At 36.0% G+C, this 16,669-nt stretch overlaps 1 protein-coding gene across 1 annotated transcript in view; it reads left to right on the top strand.

Moving 5' to 3' along the window:
- Positions 1-15,956, top strand: part of LOC149140218 (cyprosin-like) — a 49,667-nt gene extending 33,711 nt beyond the window's left edge. The window contains exons 9-14 of the mRNA XM_089446525.1: positions 12,510-12,623; positions 12,840-12,904; positions 13,010-13,163; positions 13,275-13,394; positions 15,345-15,433; positions 15,557-15,956. Of these exons, the coding sequence (XP_089302651.1) occupies positions 12,510-12,623; positions 12,840-12,904; positions 13,010-13,163; positions 13,275-13,394; positions 15,345-15,433; positions 15,557-15,641 (627 nt within the window). The 3' untranslated portion in view covers positions 15,642-15,956. The remainder of the gene's footprint in view (positions 1-12,509; positions 12,624-12,839; positions 12,905-13,009; positions 13,164-13,274; positions 13,395-15,344; positions 15,434-15,556) is intronic.
- Positions 15,957-16,669: the final 713 nt, after the last annotated feature.

Below are 16,669 nucleotides of genomic sequence, written 5' to 3'. Positions count from 1 at the left end.
TCAATATATGCAAGGAATTGGCACAAACATAATAAATTGACTATTGCTAAATGAATTTAGGCGATAGGCTGATCCCATAAAAATCTTGGCGAAGCGCCAATTGCAAGGGGCTTGGAAGAAAGTACTAGACCACAATGAAAAGTTCTCGAGGGGCAACGATGAATATGGACCCACATGGACTTGGGTTGCTCATCTAAGGTGATCGTAGAAACTAGAAGTTACAAATAAGACATGTAATCACATAGGAACCTTGAACATTATCATATAAGTAAGTCTCATCTCTACTCTACCAGTTAGAGACCAATGATAGCCTTTGATGCTAGTGTGTGTTCAGTTAGCACATATTTTTTGTAATGAAGGGAAGTCCCAAATACCAACAACATCACGAAGTGTACTCGTAGCGTTGTAGAAAGCCTCATTATAGTGTCCACAACAATGTTCCACGAAGTGGGGATGAAGTAGGTGCATTCTTTTGGAAGCGAAGCGTTCAAGTGTCATTTTCCAAAAATCCTCGGAAGTGAAGTGTCCTAGAATTGTGTGTGTGTATCATTGTATTTATATTAAAAAACATCTAGAATGCCAAATTAGTTACATAATATATTTACATAAATCAAGATAGAAATGGCATCCATAGTACATTAATGATTAATTGAGCATCAATCATCTAGAATTTAGATTCTTCACCTCTTTTCTAGCCTTTGCCTCTAACTCAATTCTACTAGGACATTAGTCAACATTGCCCGATTTTTATCAAACTGCCTAATCTAGCCTTAAAATACATTTTTGCTTAGGCCATGACAAAGGAGTTCAACAATCAACACCACCAACACTGGTGTACATATAGGGCTTGGTGCTCTTGATTAAATTCCAATCACATATCCACATACATGATATAATCTAATGAAATGCCACAATCCCATTGATCTTGAAATCCTGAAAAATGTCGAGTTTGCTAAATTTTGAATGGGATATGAAATTCTATTTTCTCATGAGGTTAGGAACACTCTCAAACATCTCGATTCATTTCACTTTTACTTTAAGAAGTTATCATTATCATTAGGAAGCATCTAGGAAGTGTCTAGGGAGCATCAAGGGAGCACCTTGGGAGTGTTAAGGAAACATGGTTCCTCACATAGTGGTACCAAAATTCCATGAATCGTGTGTAGGGGGCGTGGGGGATGGTTCCTACAACACTGGTCCACTTGCTAGGAGATACTAGACGACCCACCACCACCTAGGCAATGGAGAGAGTAGCATGTTGCATAATTCAAAATACGTATAATCTTTTATTAATCACATTTATTAACAACATTTATTAACAGATGATTACATCACTTTATTATGAATATTTTAACTAAACCTATACTACATGTCTTAAGCATGACCAAGTCCTAATTTGGAAGGACCATTATAGATAATACTCTCTCATTATGGTCCATATTACAACAATTTGCTTGTTCTGTAACAAAAATATGTTTGCAAGCCACACCAAAATAAAGCCTTCAGTGAACAACCATAAGTGATTATATATCTGGCAAGATCGATGCAAGTCCGTGACCATCCTTTTTGATCATTGACCCACCAATGGGATGTAGAAATTGCTAACTTCATCCAAAGCACATCCACGCTTTGGTGGCTCAACATGTTAAAGTTTTTCTTTTTCCTTCTTGGAGGAAGCATCATTCTGCGTCACTTCATTTTCAATGTCCTTGAGGTAATGTCGAATGAACATGCTGTTTACGTTCTTGTCTTTATAGGTGCTCTCTTGTAACCACCGATTTTTCCTTGTGATCCGCTGGTGGAAACAAATCGTGTTCGTCCACACCCATAACAGTTGTCTTCTTTATTTTATTTTCTTTCAGTCAATAATGAAATAGAACATGTTAGTGCAGTCAACGTCTAATAGCAGTCTAAAGTAGACTTTTGGCTTGAACTTTGTATTCTTCTCTGCCACTGAAGACAACAAAATCTAAGTTGGATTTGTCTTCCGCAAAATCAATACACCAATCTTTCTGATTAGTAAAATGATGTAATACACTTAAATTAACTCATTCCACAACCCAGTGTGATGGCGATGTTTAAGTATGTCTGTTCGTCTTAAAATAAAAATAAAATATTCTCTAAACAGAAAAACAACGTCGGCTGTAATAAAAAAGAATAAAAATATGCTGTACATATACAATTTTAATTAGTTGTCCATATGACTTAATATAATTTCATTTAAAGTAATTAGAAGTAAAAAAAAAATATGTATGATATTTAAACCTTATACTTTTCAAAAATATTTCAACACCTAATATCCATGTCATATATATTTATATATAAAAAAAAATATTAAAAGAAAATAATTTAATGTTGTATAGAATAAAATATTTTAATATGAATTAATATTTTCGTATACTTAAAAATGTATTAATAACAAAAAAAGCAGTTTAATGTGCCGATGAAATGGCTCAATGCACATGTTATGTAATCTCTATAACATTCAAAAATGCAATTTAAACAATAAAAAATTACACATTGTTTTTTGCACTTAAAAAATAAGAAGAAATTTGATCCCTCTCAGCTCATCTTAGATCCATGGTTAAGATGGATCTACGTTTGACGCCAGTTGCAAAAAAAGAGATGGTGATAATTATATTAAAAAAGCTAACAACTTTGAATGAATTTTTTGTTGATATGACATTTGAGAACTTGAGTAATTATGTAGAAGGGTAGGTTGAAGAGGCAATTTTGGAGTAGCAACATGATTGGAGATTCAAAAGTAGCCTTAAAAACACAATGCAAGACGATGGCAGGAAGAGTGTTTATTTTGTTAACTGGAAATGCATTGAAATGTATGTATGAAGGTTTTTATTGTGACAAGCTACGACAAGGACAAGTTTTGTAGCAAATGGTTATGGGACGAAAAACACCACAAAATTTGAGAAAAAAACAAGCCAATGTAGTGTAATGTATACAAAAAGTAGAATATATGTGTTTACGGCTAGGAAGCATCTAGGAAGCATCAAGGGAGCACCTTGGGAGTGTTCAGGAAACATGGTTCTTCACATAGTGGTACCAAATTCCATGAACCGTGCAGATTTGGCCTGAAGCGCGGTTTTGAGCGCGCTTTGCTCACGGTTTTGGTGTGTAGGGGGCATGAGGGACGGTCCTTGCAACACTGGTCCACTTGCTAGGTGATACTAGATGACCCACCACCACCTAGGCAATGGAGATAGTAGCATGTTGCATAATTCAAAATATGTATAATCTTGTATTAATCACATTTATTAACTGATGATTACACACTTTAACTGATGATTACATCACTTTATTATGAAGATTTTAACTAAGCCTATACCATATGTCTTGAGCACGACCAAGTCCTAATTTGGAAGGACCATTATAGATAATACTCTCTTTCATTATAGTCATATTACAAAAATTTGCTTGTTTTGTAAAATCTTCAATGGGCTTTTTAGTAGCACTAGGACCACCCATACATGGTTCATCTATTGGCAATATGTAAAAAAAGAATAACGAATTGATTTTGTAAAATTTTCAATGAATCTTTTCCTCTCCAAAGGAAAGGAATTCTCATGTCCGGTGGTTCACGTATGGTATTTGAAATGCCTTCACAGTTATATTGCGAATCTATTAGCTAAAACTCGGAAAGAATTAGAAGGTCCACGAACCCGTCGATCTATTTCTTGTTGGAAGTATCCCTGATCCCACTGGTAATGAGTGGGACCGAATAATTCGACTGGAGTAGTTGCGGAGCCATACCACATGGTCCCAACAACAATGAAAGCTGCAAAAAACACAGCAGCAATAGCCCTTTCCATTGTTCAAGCACGATTAGTTGGATTAGCTCACTTTTCCGTAGGTTATATATTCACTTATATGTTTGCAAGCCGCACCAAAATAAAGCCTTCAATCAACAACGGAAGTGATTATATATCTGGCAAGGTCGATGCAAGTCTGTCACCATCTTTTTTGATCATTGACTCGCCACAGGGATGTAGAACTTGGCTACTTCATCCAAAGCACCTCCACGTCTTGGTGGCTCAACATGTTAAAGTTTTTATTTTTCCTTCTTGGAGGAAGCATCATTCTGCTTCACTTCATTTTCAATGTCCTTGAGGTAATGTCGAATGAACATGTTGTTTACCTTTTTGTCTTTATAGGTGCTCTCTTGTAACTGCCGATTCCTCCTTGTGATTCACTGGTGGAAACAAATCGTGTTCTTCCACACCCATAACAATTGTCTTCTTTATTTTATTTTCTTTTAGTCAATAATGAAATAGCAAATGTTAGTGAAGTCAACATCTAATCGTAGTCTAAAGTAGATTTTTAGTAAATCAGGGCAACCTACCTTTCATTTGAACTTTCGCACTGAGTTTGGCTTGAACTTTGTATTCTTCTCTGCCACTCAAGACAACAAAATCTGATTTGGATTTGTCTTCCGCAGAATTAATACAACAATCTTTCCGATTAGTAAAATGACGCGATACACCTAAATTAATGAACCAATCTGTTATGGTCCCAATTACTTCTTTATCACTGGCCGTAAATTCCACTTTCTGTTTACATTACACTACATCGGCTTGTTTTTTCTCAATTTTTGTAGTGTTTTTCGTCCCATAACCATTTGCTACAAAACTTGTCCTTGTTGTAGCTTGTCACAATAAAACCTTTCATACATACATTTCCCTGGTTTTCAAGTTAACCAAATAAACACTCTCCCGCCATCTTTATGCTTGGATTTTCCCTTGCATTGTGTTTTTAAGGCTACCTTTGAATCTCCAGTCATGTTGTTGTTCCCACACTGCCTCTTCAACCTACCTTTCTACACAATTACTTTGTTAGTTTTTGTAGCATCGGATGTGTTTTAGCCACAAAATTTGGTGGAGAGGCTAGAATACATGAGATCTCCAAACCCCGTAAATCATTTCTTGAAATTGCACCTAGAGATGGTTTAAATAGATCATTAGCCAATTTTTAAATATTTCCTAAGTCTAAACTTAGGGAATATAGCTAATTAATCAAAATTAATTAAGTAAATGTGAGAATTCTCTAGAAACTCTCACGGATCAATCTAGAAATAATCTGAGCCATCGATTAAGATTTAATCTCGGCCATTGGAGTCCCAACAAGAAGATATAAGAAGAGATCGATCTGGAGATGGAGAATGCACTAGAGTCATTTGGAGAATTCGATTTTCCAGAGTAGCAGTAGTCAGTTGCGGAAAGCCTTTATTGAGGCAACAAAGATAGTGAGGGGCAGGGACAATGATCCGGAGGAAGTTTTCCAAATTCGGAGAGGCAGCAGCAAGAGGGCCGAGTTATTCCCAGTGAGGCAGCACAGAGGACTGTGCAGTTGCTTTAGAGACGCAGTTTGATTTGTTGGAGAGAAATTCGTTCTTAGTTCCAGAGGCTAGGCAGAGGGTCCAAAGTGGTGCCGGAGATGTGATTTTTCCTCAGCAAAGACAAGCATAATGACTTCATCAGAGGTAGGTTGGAGGCTTTACGTCATAGGGTCTAGAAGGCTGAGTTTTCTGAAGGACGCTGTGCTGGGATTGCTTGTAGAAGAAGGGTAATTCCCTTAAAATAATTTTGCCAATTTTTTTTTGCTGTTTGGATTGCCAGTTGGGCATCCGTAGATTGTACTTAAAATTCATTGTTGCATAATAATAAAAACTCTCACTGCTGCACCGGTTTTCCCAATTTGAGTTTTTTCAGGGACAGTGGTCCAAAAATAACAGTGTCATTTTTATGTGTGTGCTAGTATTTTCTCAGTTCCAGCTCTATTTATTTCCGTAGTTTTATTTGTGAAGGTTGCAGTGTATTTATTTTGATGTTGCCATAGCAATAAACTGAATAATTAATTTATTAGTTAGAAGAAATAATACCCGTTGCTACAATAAGATTTCAGTTTTAATAATTTTCACATGGTATTAGAGCGTAAGTGATTAGTCGAGAAGCTCAAAAGCGAAGGGAGGAAAATTTTGTTGCTCAGAAGGGAGCAGCAGGCCGAAATTCTCAAAGGCAGTGCAATATCCAGATAGGCAAGCCAAATTGCTGGGGCAATTGCAACTCAAATTTCCGCTGAGCAGATTCTTGGTTGGACGCAATGGGTTTTGCAACAACAGAACCAACGTCGGGTGGAAGAGAAAAGCACACACAGCGGAGGGAAATTTCTCTCAGAGGGTTTCTAGCCAAGAAATATGATTTTCCTAGTTGCAGATTGGCAGTAGTAGCTAGCAAGACTGCACATTCTAGAAGGGAGTGCGAGTAGTAAAGCAGCAACCAAGCAGGAGGAGAGGAGATTCCTATTTTTTTGTTGTTGTTGGTATTGTTGTTTTTTGTTCTCTTTCTTTTTTATTTATTTTGTTTATAGTTTTTGAGTTTCGCAAATTTTATAGCTTTGCAGTGATGGCTGTACAAGACCTCGAGAGGAGGTCGTGCGAGTTATTCGGAATGCAAATCTGGACAACAAATCGACTTCTAGTTGCTGGAGACAGGTGTCAAAGGAAGTGTGAGTTGTTTAGTGTGAGCTGTAAAGCAATGAAAGGTCCCAATAAAGGACAAGGCTCGAAAGGAGGTAGTGAGGCACCCGATCCAGGTGGAGTATGAGGCTCCAGTGTGTCAGATGGGTAGGGTCTAGCGTAGTTGCAACAAGGAGATGAGTCATATCAGTTCCAGATTGTTGTAGGAGGACCATCACCCTTGCTACAGGGGCCCACAATATCATAGTAGCAGGTTCAGTGTTGGTAGACGCAATCTGTTATTAGACAGTGGCAAAGCTAGTTGTATTTAGTACCTGAGAGACAGTTGCAGAACTAGTTGAAGTGACACAGGTAATGTGAATCGCCTAGTTGCAGGATGCAGGTGCAGTTCCAGCCAGAAGATTCCTAATGCAGAACTATGCAGTCAAGTTTCTAGTGCAGGAGAATAGTATGAGTTACTAGGAGGGAGAAGAGAGATTTCCCATAGGGAGATTGAGACTTGGAGGGAGTGTAGCTTCAGAGGGAGCAACCCTATGGAAGCTAGCGCTTCAAGATCTGGGGAGATCAAACTCATTATTGCAGTAGTTGCAGCAGTAGTGTTGAAGCATCAACAAAGCAGTAGCAACAATAGCATGAGTAGACTAGATTTCACGATGTTCGCAAATATACCTCCAAGAGTGAGGGTGATTTGGTGTCGTAGCCCTAGAGAGTTACAAATTGGGCAGGGTCCTTGAGGAGTCCACCTCATGGGTCATTACTTGGATATCCCTGGGGCCCACAGTATTCAGTAGCAGGATGGACCATATTGAACACAGTTGATTCAATATTTTGGATGCTTTCTAGTTGTAGATGTTGCAATTGCAGCAACAACAGAGTTGTAGTGCAGATGCAGTGTTGGAAGCAGTACAATAAGGTCAACAATAGCACAAATACAACATCAAAGTTGCGCAGAGGTTAGTGGGCAATGACAAGTAGTCACATTAGCTAGACATCAGCAGCATGACAAAAGGTGATACAAAGACAAAGTGTTGTGACAGGGTGTGCAACACTAGAACACATTCTTCTCTGAGCGTGAGTGTTAGTTTTTGTAGCATCGGATGTGTTCTAGCCACGAAATATGGTTTTAGAATACATGAGGTCTCCAAAACCCATAAATTGTTTTTGGAAATTCCACTTAGAGATGGATTAATTAGATTATTGGCCAATTTTTAAATATTTCGTAAGTCTAAACTTGGGGAATATGGCTAATTAATTAGAATTAATTAAATCAAGGTGATAGTTCTCTAGAAACTCACACGGACTAATCCAGAAATAATCTGAGCCATCAATTAAAATTTAATCTTGGCCGTTGGAGTCCCAACAGGAAGATATAAGAAGGGATCGATGTGGTGATGGAGAATGCACCAGAGTCACTTGGAGAATTCGATTTTCTAGAGTAGTAGCAGTCAGTTGCCAGAAAGTTCGAGCTTCAGTGAGGCAACACATATAGTGAGGGCCAAGGACAATGATCCGGAGGAAGTTTTCTAGATCGGAGAGGCAGTAGCAAGACGGCCGAGTTATTCCAAGTGAGGTAGCGCATAGGACTACGCAGTTGCTTCAGAGAAGCAGTTCGATTTGTTGGAGAGAAATTTGTTCTTAGTTCCAGAGGCTGGGAAGAGGGTCCAGAGTGTTGGAGAGACGATTTCTTTAGCAGAAACAGGCATAATGACTTCATCAGAGATAGGTTGGAGGCTTGACGTCATAGGGTTTGCGCAGAGTAGCGCAAAGGTTAACACAGAGGGTCTAGAAGATTGAGTTTTCTGAAGGAATTTGTGCCAGGATTGCTTGTGGAAGAACGATAATTCCCTTAAAATAATTTTTCCCAGATTTTCTTGCTGTTTGGATTGCCAGTTGGCATCCATAGATTGTACTCAGAATTCATTGCTGCATAATAATAAAAACCCTAACTACTACACTGGTTTTCCCAAGTTGGGTTTTTTCGGGGACAATTGTCCAAAAATAAAGGTGTCATTTTTATGTGTGTGTGCTAGTATTTTCTCAGTTCCAACGCTATTTATTTTCCACAGTTTTATTTGTGAAGGTTGTAGTGTGTTTATTTCGATGTTGTCATAGCAATAAATTGAATAATTAATTTAGTAATTACAAGAAATAATACCTGTTGCTGCAATAGGATTTCAATTTTAGGAATTTTCACATGCTCAAGTTCTCAAATGTCATATCAACAAAAAATTCATACAACGGTGTTAGGTTTTTTAATATAATTATCACCATCTCTTCTTTTTCAACTGGGGTCGAATTTATATACACCAACATAGATCTATCTTAAGCACGGATCTAAGATGCGTTGAGAGGGATCAAATTTCTTCATGTGCAAACTTAGTTTTACAGTGTAAAAACAATGTGTAATTCTTTATTGTTAAAATTGTATTTTTGGATGTTATAGAGATTACATAGCATGTGCATTGAGCCATTTTATCATCATCCGATGTAATGAGAGCTAAGTGAACTATTCATGTAAAAATCATGAGAAATTAGTCTACCTCTCATGGAAATGGTCATTGATGAATGAATTAACACAGTTGAATCCCAAAATGATATCTAATATTAATTCATAACCCACATTGGATATTTTATTCTATATAAAATAAAAACATTTTCTTTTAATATATTTTTGTTTGTTTGTTTGTTTGTTCTATATATAGATATATATGAAGTGGATATCCTGTGTTAAAATATTTTTGAAAAGTATAAGGGTTTAATATCATATATATATATATATATATTTCTTTAACTTCTAATTACTTTACATGAAATTATATTAGGTCACATTATTTTTTACTTCTAATTACTTTACATGAAATTATATTAGGTCATATGGACAACTAATTAAATATGTATAGCATTTTTTTTTTTAATTATATAACCGACATTGCTTTTCTATTTAGAGAATATTTTATTTTAATTTTAAAACAGACGGACATACTTATTACACAGTCTTTCACACTCTGTATAATGAGCCTCTCGCCTCAACAAGTTTTTAGATAGGAATATACAAAAGAATTAGAGAGAATAAAATAAATTGGTTGATTAATACAATTTCTCATTACATAGTTGGAGAGAGAGAGGATTACATTGTGTATCCATGGAATAACTAATATTTTAATTACCACATTTACTAACTTATGATTTACGTCCATTATAATAAAGTGACTTGAATATAACCATTTCAGTAATAATGGTTATCTTACTGAAATTTGCTCCCATGAGCTCCTATGAATACCTATAATAGGAAGAAACCTCTGTAGTAAGAAGATGTTTGCAATTTACTCAAAAATAAAGTATTCAATCAGCAACCAGAAGTGATTTGTATCTGTCAAGGTGGATGATCAAGTCATGTTATCGTCCTTCTGTCTGACCATTGACTCACCAGCTGGATGAGAGCTAATGTTGGCTGAATAGTTGGCCTTTTCACCATCCATATAGAACTTGGCTTGTTTCGAACATCTCATTATATCGAAGATGTTCTCTTTACTTCCTGGAGTAAACATTAGCCCACTTAACTGCATTGTCTTTTCACCCTCCCTGAGGGTCTTTTTCTCTTCATAAAAATCAAGAGAAAGCATAATAAATATACTGCTTACCTTCTCGCCATCTTCACCCTCCCCGAGGGATTTTTTCTCTTCATAAAAATCAATAGAAAGCATAATAAATATGCTTCTTACCTTCTCGTCCTTGCTGGTTTTCTCCTCTAACCAGTAATTTTTCCTCACCACCATAGAAGGTTGTCTCTCTGCTCTTTTTGTCAACGATAAAAATAGTATTTTTCTACAAAATGAAGGACATTCTCTTACTTTCATTTCAACTTGCACACTTCCCTTGCCTTTGATTCTGAATTCTTCTCCGTTACTGAAGACAACAGAATCAGAGTTGGATATGTCCTATATAGAATCAGAGTTGGACATGTCCTATATAAAATCAATATACCAGTCTTTCTGATTAACAAAATACCGTGACACTCTTGAACCAATGTAGCACTCTGTTTTGGTCCCGATGACTTTTATCACTAGCACAAATATAAAAATTCTTCATCCTCTCTACATTCAGCAACATAGTCTAGTTTTTTGCTGGACTTTACATTCAGCTACATGGGATTTTTTCTCCTCAGATGAATCTTTGGAATGTCCCTGGTTTGTTTTTCATTCCACATCTGTTTCCTACAAAATTTGGCCTTGTGTCCTAGCATGCCACAATAAAACACTTTATACCTTTTCCATCTTTTTGAGGATCCTATTCAACACTCTTGCTGCCATCTTTTGCTGAGTCTCCATTCACACTGTTGCTCTTGAACTGCTTTCATCTATCCTTCTGCATAAGTTTATTATTTAATTACTCAAATGTTAAGAGGAACATAATTTTTCTGCATCAACCGATGCCGGATTTAGAAATACAAGATTGTAGAGAGGAATACACAAAAGAATAAGATAGAAAACAGGTTGCTTCATTATCGAGTGATACGATGTCGTGTTGCGTAGTTGGAGAGAGAGGGTTACATTACATAACTAATACCTAATATAGCAGTGACGACATTTATAACTCGTATCATTTTATTATAAAGATTCTAGCCAAGTCTTTCATGTCTAGTTATGACCATTATCATTACCACATTTATAACTCATGATTACACCACTTTATTACAAAGAGTCTAGTTAAGACTTTTGGACCCTTAGGAAACGTCCCCAAATTGTTGGTGACTCCATTGGGGACTTGCTAGTCGCCCCAAGACGTTCCGGACAGATTTCAGGGATGTTTTTGGTAGATTACAAGGGTTTTCTAGGCAGATTTCAGGGATGTTTTAGGAAGGTTTTAGGGATAATCCAAGCACAGATCTTCAGTTTTGACAATCATGGACATTGATGATTGAATAATATGATCATTTTTCCCATTCACTTTTTTTTTGAATGCATTGAATCAATTTTTTTTTTTTTTGTTATTGTTTCGTACAAGTTGCAGCTCAAAAAATGGGTTTTGTATGATGGGTTTCATTTTGGATTTAGATATTGGATTTTCAATGGTAAAATTACAAAAAACACCCTCCATGTCAAGAAAACAGAAAATATATTGTTTTAAAAGGATGATCCGTGTGGTTATTTTTCTTGTTCTTTCTTAGGATCATCTCAGCTTCTACATATTGTATGTGGGTTTCGAGGACTCATTCAAGTTCAGTGCTTCCATCATCCCAACCCCAAGCATTGTGAAAATAATCAGATAGTTGTGAAATGGATTGAGTACTAAATGTTTAAATAAATTCCTATTCAGTTCCCTTTTTAATCTGAAATATGAATCTAATATCATTAGAAAACCAAATTATTTTATTGTTGTTTTCAATACAGCTATAAAAGTTTGCAAAACCTATTGAAAAGGGAACGCCTTTCGTGTTTAACATAGTCATCATTAACAAGAAATATGAGGAAAAAAAACTAATATAAGGACAGTTCTCCTCGATAGATTGTTCATGGACCTTATTACAAATTTAAAGTAGTTACACATAGCTTTCCTTGAGCTAAAGCTCATGTGGCCAATAATAGAATGTCACTCAACCTCTTTTCAAATTGTTTGAGATTTTAACTGGTCGAGTGTAAGGGTTGTGCATAATACTAACTTGAAACAACAAATGTTAATATTGAATTCTGCATATATATATATATATATATATATTTGCCCCCAACACCCTGTCCCCTGAAAATCTGGGGTGCGCTCTAGCCGTTTCGGGGACTCCTCCCCCGTCCCTGCTGTTTCCCGTCCCCAAAACCAGTGCAACATAGGTAAATTATGACCATCATATCTAATAAGATGATGATTTTTAAAAGAAATATGCCCAACATATTCCATCTAGTTCATATCTGTTTTTCCGAGTATTTATGCTTGTGATTATTACCATTTTGAATTTCCAATCTGAAGTAAACATCTTGCTACAGTCATACGTTTTTGTGGTTTTTACTAATTTTATTCTCAAATACAGGGGATTGTGGCGCAAATCAATGAAGCTATTGGTGCCTCGGGGCTTGCTAGCCAGGAATGTAAAAGTGTAGTCTCGCAATATGGAGATTTAATAATGGAGCTTTTGATGGCACAGGTCCGGTTTCCTTTCAATTTGGAAATTTGTTTAAATAATCTGTGGCTTGTCACATTAATATTGTTAGCAGCGTCATATAGAATACATTAGTTGGCTATTTTTATTACACTGACGATTTTAAGGACCGTCAAAAAAGATAATATTTTTCTAGAAACAAGTGCGATGATGTTTTGGTTAGTCAAGTCTCCACACTAAAATTATGTGTTTGTTTTGCAGACAAGTCCTAAAAAGGTCTGTTCCAAAATAGGCTTATGCTCATTTGATGGTAGCAGGGATGTCAGGTGAGATGCTTTTTCTAATCCAGCCTAATTAATGGGATTGTATTTTTCAAATTGCATTTGATATCATGATCCGATCTTAAAGCAATAAGTGTTGCATATGTGCAGTATGCAAATTGCTAGTGTTCTTGAGAGAGATAACGAGGCAACATCAGCCAGTAGCAGTGGCATGTGTGCTGCTTGTGAGATGGCAGTGGTATGGGCAAAGAATCAGCTAGACAGCAATGCATCCAAGGACCAAATTATGACATATCTGAATCAGGTAAGCCAGATTCTCATCATATGTTTATCTACTATAAAAATTAGAAATTTGCAGCAATTGCATTTTTTATCTAACTGATGGTTATAATGTTATATATACTAAAATGTCCAGCTTTGTGAGCGGTTGCCAAACCCTAATGGACAAGCGGCTGTGGACTGCAATAACCTATCAAGCATGCCCACTGTGTCATTTACAATTGGTGAAAGAACTTTTGATCTCACTCCTGAGCAGGTAGGATTACTTGTAAACTCACTAGATTGTGGTATACTAATTTTTTAATTTAGCTTAATGCAGGATGAGGCATTTGTTCTTATTCTACTCTTTGGCGATACTTTGAAAATTATGTGCATACAGTCATTTAGAAGTGCCGATGCCAGTTTGACTATTAGTTCTTATTTTCAATTGATAGATATAAAAAATTAAGTTCCATTTGGGAATGGTAAAAGTTGAATAGGGCGGGTAGTTTTAGCGTGTTGGGTGAAATTGCTGAAAACACTTCTTTTTGGAGGATAGAATTTTAGGAAAAGCTAAGTTTACCGCAACTCATATAAATAATATACCTGGGGAAAACTACCATGGATAATCTTTTTTAAAGAGAAAAAAACAAGTGGGATTAGGAAGTAAGGATTACCTTACAAGAAAATTGGAACTCCAAACGTATATTATTTCGTCGACCAGCTCTTTGTCAGAATTGTGTTAGGTGCTTTGAGAATCAATCAGAATTATCTACATGATCCTGTGCTTCAATACTCTGATATTTCAGTGCTTCAAAACTTGTAGAGTGAGATTTTCTCTGATTCCTGTAATTACAGTTTTAGAAGCTCAAATAGATTACTATCCAAGCGTGGACATTGCTTTTGAATGGTGTCCGCCGTTAGCATGAATAGAGTATAATAAGCACTGTAGACATCCTTTCACCTTTTAAATTTGACAGGGGTACCGGGATGCTTATCAACTCCTTGAATATACACTCTGGGTGAATTCCCGCATTCTTAAATTTCAGCAATTTTTTCAGTGATCTTTAAAAGATGATATTAGAATTCCAAAAAAGTCGACCAAAGTATTGACACCAAAATATTGGCGCTTTCCCCTTGTCAGATATGATGACAAATCCGTCCCTACAGGTCGGGTTTATACACTTTGTATGTAACCAACACAAGGTTTCTGATACTAGTTAAGCCCATTTCTGATAAGTGGGTTTGTAAAGGCTGGTTACTGGTATCAGTGGTCGGATGTCTATATCCTAGGGGTGTATTTCGGTTTTACAAGCAGTCTGCTAGAACACCCAAGAAACCCACCTGTCACTTCAGTTTGAAATATTCATCGATGAACCTATATAGTCTAAAATTGTTTTGTCAGAGTTTGATCTTTGGTTTCTGTTAATCCTCTCTACTAACTCTGCTAATTCTTTACTTCTGTGGGTTCTTGAGTTGATCGCTTGACTCAATCAGCAACGAATACGAGATTATTTAACCACATTCCTTTCCTGTGTTGTTTAAACTTTAAGCCTTGCTTTGAGCATTCAACGCGAAAGCCATTTAAAGTAGGATTTACTTCAGGAAAATTTGTCTATGCTCATGGCGTGCGTGTTCATGTCACAATTGAGACTTGGCTCTGAAATACTGTAGTGCGAGTTTGCGAAACATAATTGAAAACAAAGCCATAGATAAAAGAATCGCCCTTTTGAATTAATATAAGAGAGACGAAAGATTCTATCATTTTCTTGACATTCAAGAGATGTATAGGATTCCTGAAATAGATGGTGTTTTTTCAAAATAGGATTTATTTTAAACATATACATGATGGGGTTTGCACTTCTGCATGGTGGAAATATCTTGGCATAAGCTTTTAGATGTTTGTTGATTCTCCTATCATTCAAAGACGTCATCATTCTCAAAATGCATTTGTACAAGGCTGAGCACATCAGTTCTCATAAATAATTGGTTGTTACCGGTAACCATAATAAAACATATTTCATGCATGACCATTTGACTGTTTGAAGATCAGAAATGCTCTAGCTAGTCTTAATTTCTGTGTAGTCCGACAGCATGGGACTTCAACATACGTAGGCCCAAGTGTTATAAGAAACAGAGTGGGTTAATATAAACCCAACCTAAAACTCTCTGCAATTTTGACTACTTGCTAATGTAATTAACAATTTAATTGCTTCCTTGTTGACAGTATATTCTTAAAGTTGGCGAGGGTTCTGCAGCTCAATGTATTAGTGGTTTCATGGGATTAGATGTTCCCCCTCCAATGGGACCTATCTGGTATGGGCTCCGTAATTGTAAAATTGCTGTGTTAGTGCAATTGTGGTTTTGTTGTTTTGTTCAAATCACACTTTCTTTCATATTCTGAGTAGTACCTAATACTCTCTTGTCAATTATTTACAGGATTCTTGGAGATGTATTCATGGGTGTCTATCATACCGTGTTTGATTTTGGTAACATGAGAGTGGGCTTTGCAGAAGCAGCTTGAATCATTGAATTCAAGAACCTTTATAAAACTTCATGGTTCTGATAGAAGTCACCAAAATATAAATCTTATTGCATTGCATTGGACTGCTGATATTGCATGTGCAAATGTATAGTATGCTAAGGAATCGTGCCTAAGATTTAAAACTAGCTATTTAACATTTCATAGCTGTTTGTATGATTCTCTGTTCGTGTGTAATTATGGACTTGTTTTTTTTTCAAGATTTCAAGCTCAAATTCCGAAAAAAGGACTATCGAATTTGTAATTGCTTCGCTGGCAATTTGATATACATAATGCTCTGAAACATTTTCTGCTGTCGTGCATCTTGTTTATATCATTGACTGGTGTAAAGATTTTTTTTTAATAGTTTCTTTAATCCATATTCGTAAATTGTTCTTCTGCCTAGGATTTAGAAGATGATGGAAGTGTTATATAGGATAACCATTGAGCCCTTGGAATGAAGTGTGTTCTTTTATTTTGTATAGCACTAGCCTTGGTATTGGAACGGTAGTTTAAGTGATGCTGCCTTTTTTTTTCTCTATAGAGTTGCTGCAACAAATCTCTCCTCTCATAGTTTGAAGGTATAAGCCTCTTATAAGTCTCTAAAAACTTTTATAAACATTCAATTTGATTTGTAAATATCAATTGAGCATTCATTCTACAATCTGTAAAAACGTTTATAAACATCCAATTTGATTAATAAATATCAATTTACCATTCATTCTACACTATTGTAGAGCTACTTCTATTTGTGGGAACATTTCAAGCGGAGGCTAGAGATTCATCTTTCCAAAATTTGAAAGACAGGTTAACCCAACCCACATTGGAGAGTTTCCTTGAAAAATATATTAAAAAATATAAAACTTAAGAAGAGGAGATCTTAAGAGAAACCACAAAAACCTTTAATAGTACAAAAATCTGCAAACCTGCCTGTAGGGTAAAGAATCATCACATGATTACACATAATTTACATTACAAATAGGTTTGAAATGTGTATTTACATTACAATGAGGTTTGAAATTTGAAATGTG

Source organism: Pinus tabuliformis, chromosome X (genome assembly GCF_031772625.1).
Source record: "Pinus tabuliformis cultivar Carrire ecotype Pingquan chromosome X, CPIR1, whole genome shotgun sequence".
In the NCBI taxonomy this organism is placed as follows: Eukaryota; Viridiplantae; Streptophyta; class Pinopsida; order Pinales; family Pinaceae; genus Pinus; species Pinus tabuliformis.
The sequence above is the reverse complement of the archived record's forward strand: the minus strand, read 5'-3'. Positions and strand labels throughout refer to the sequence as shown.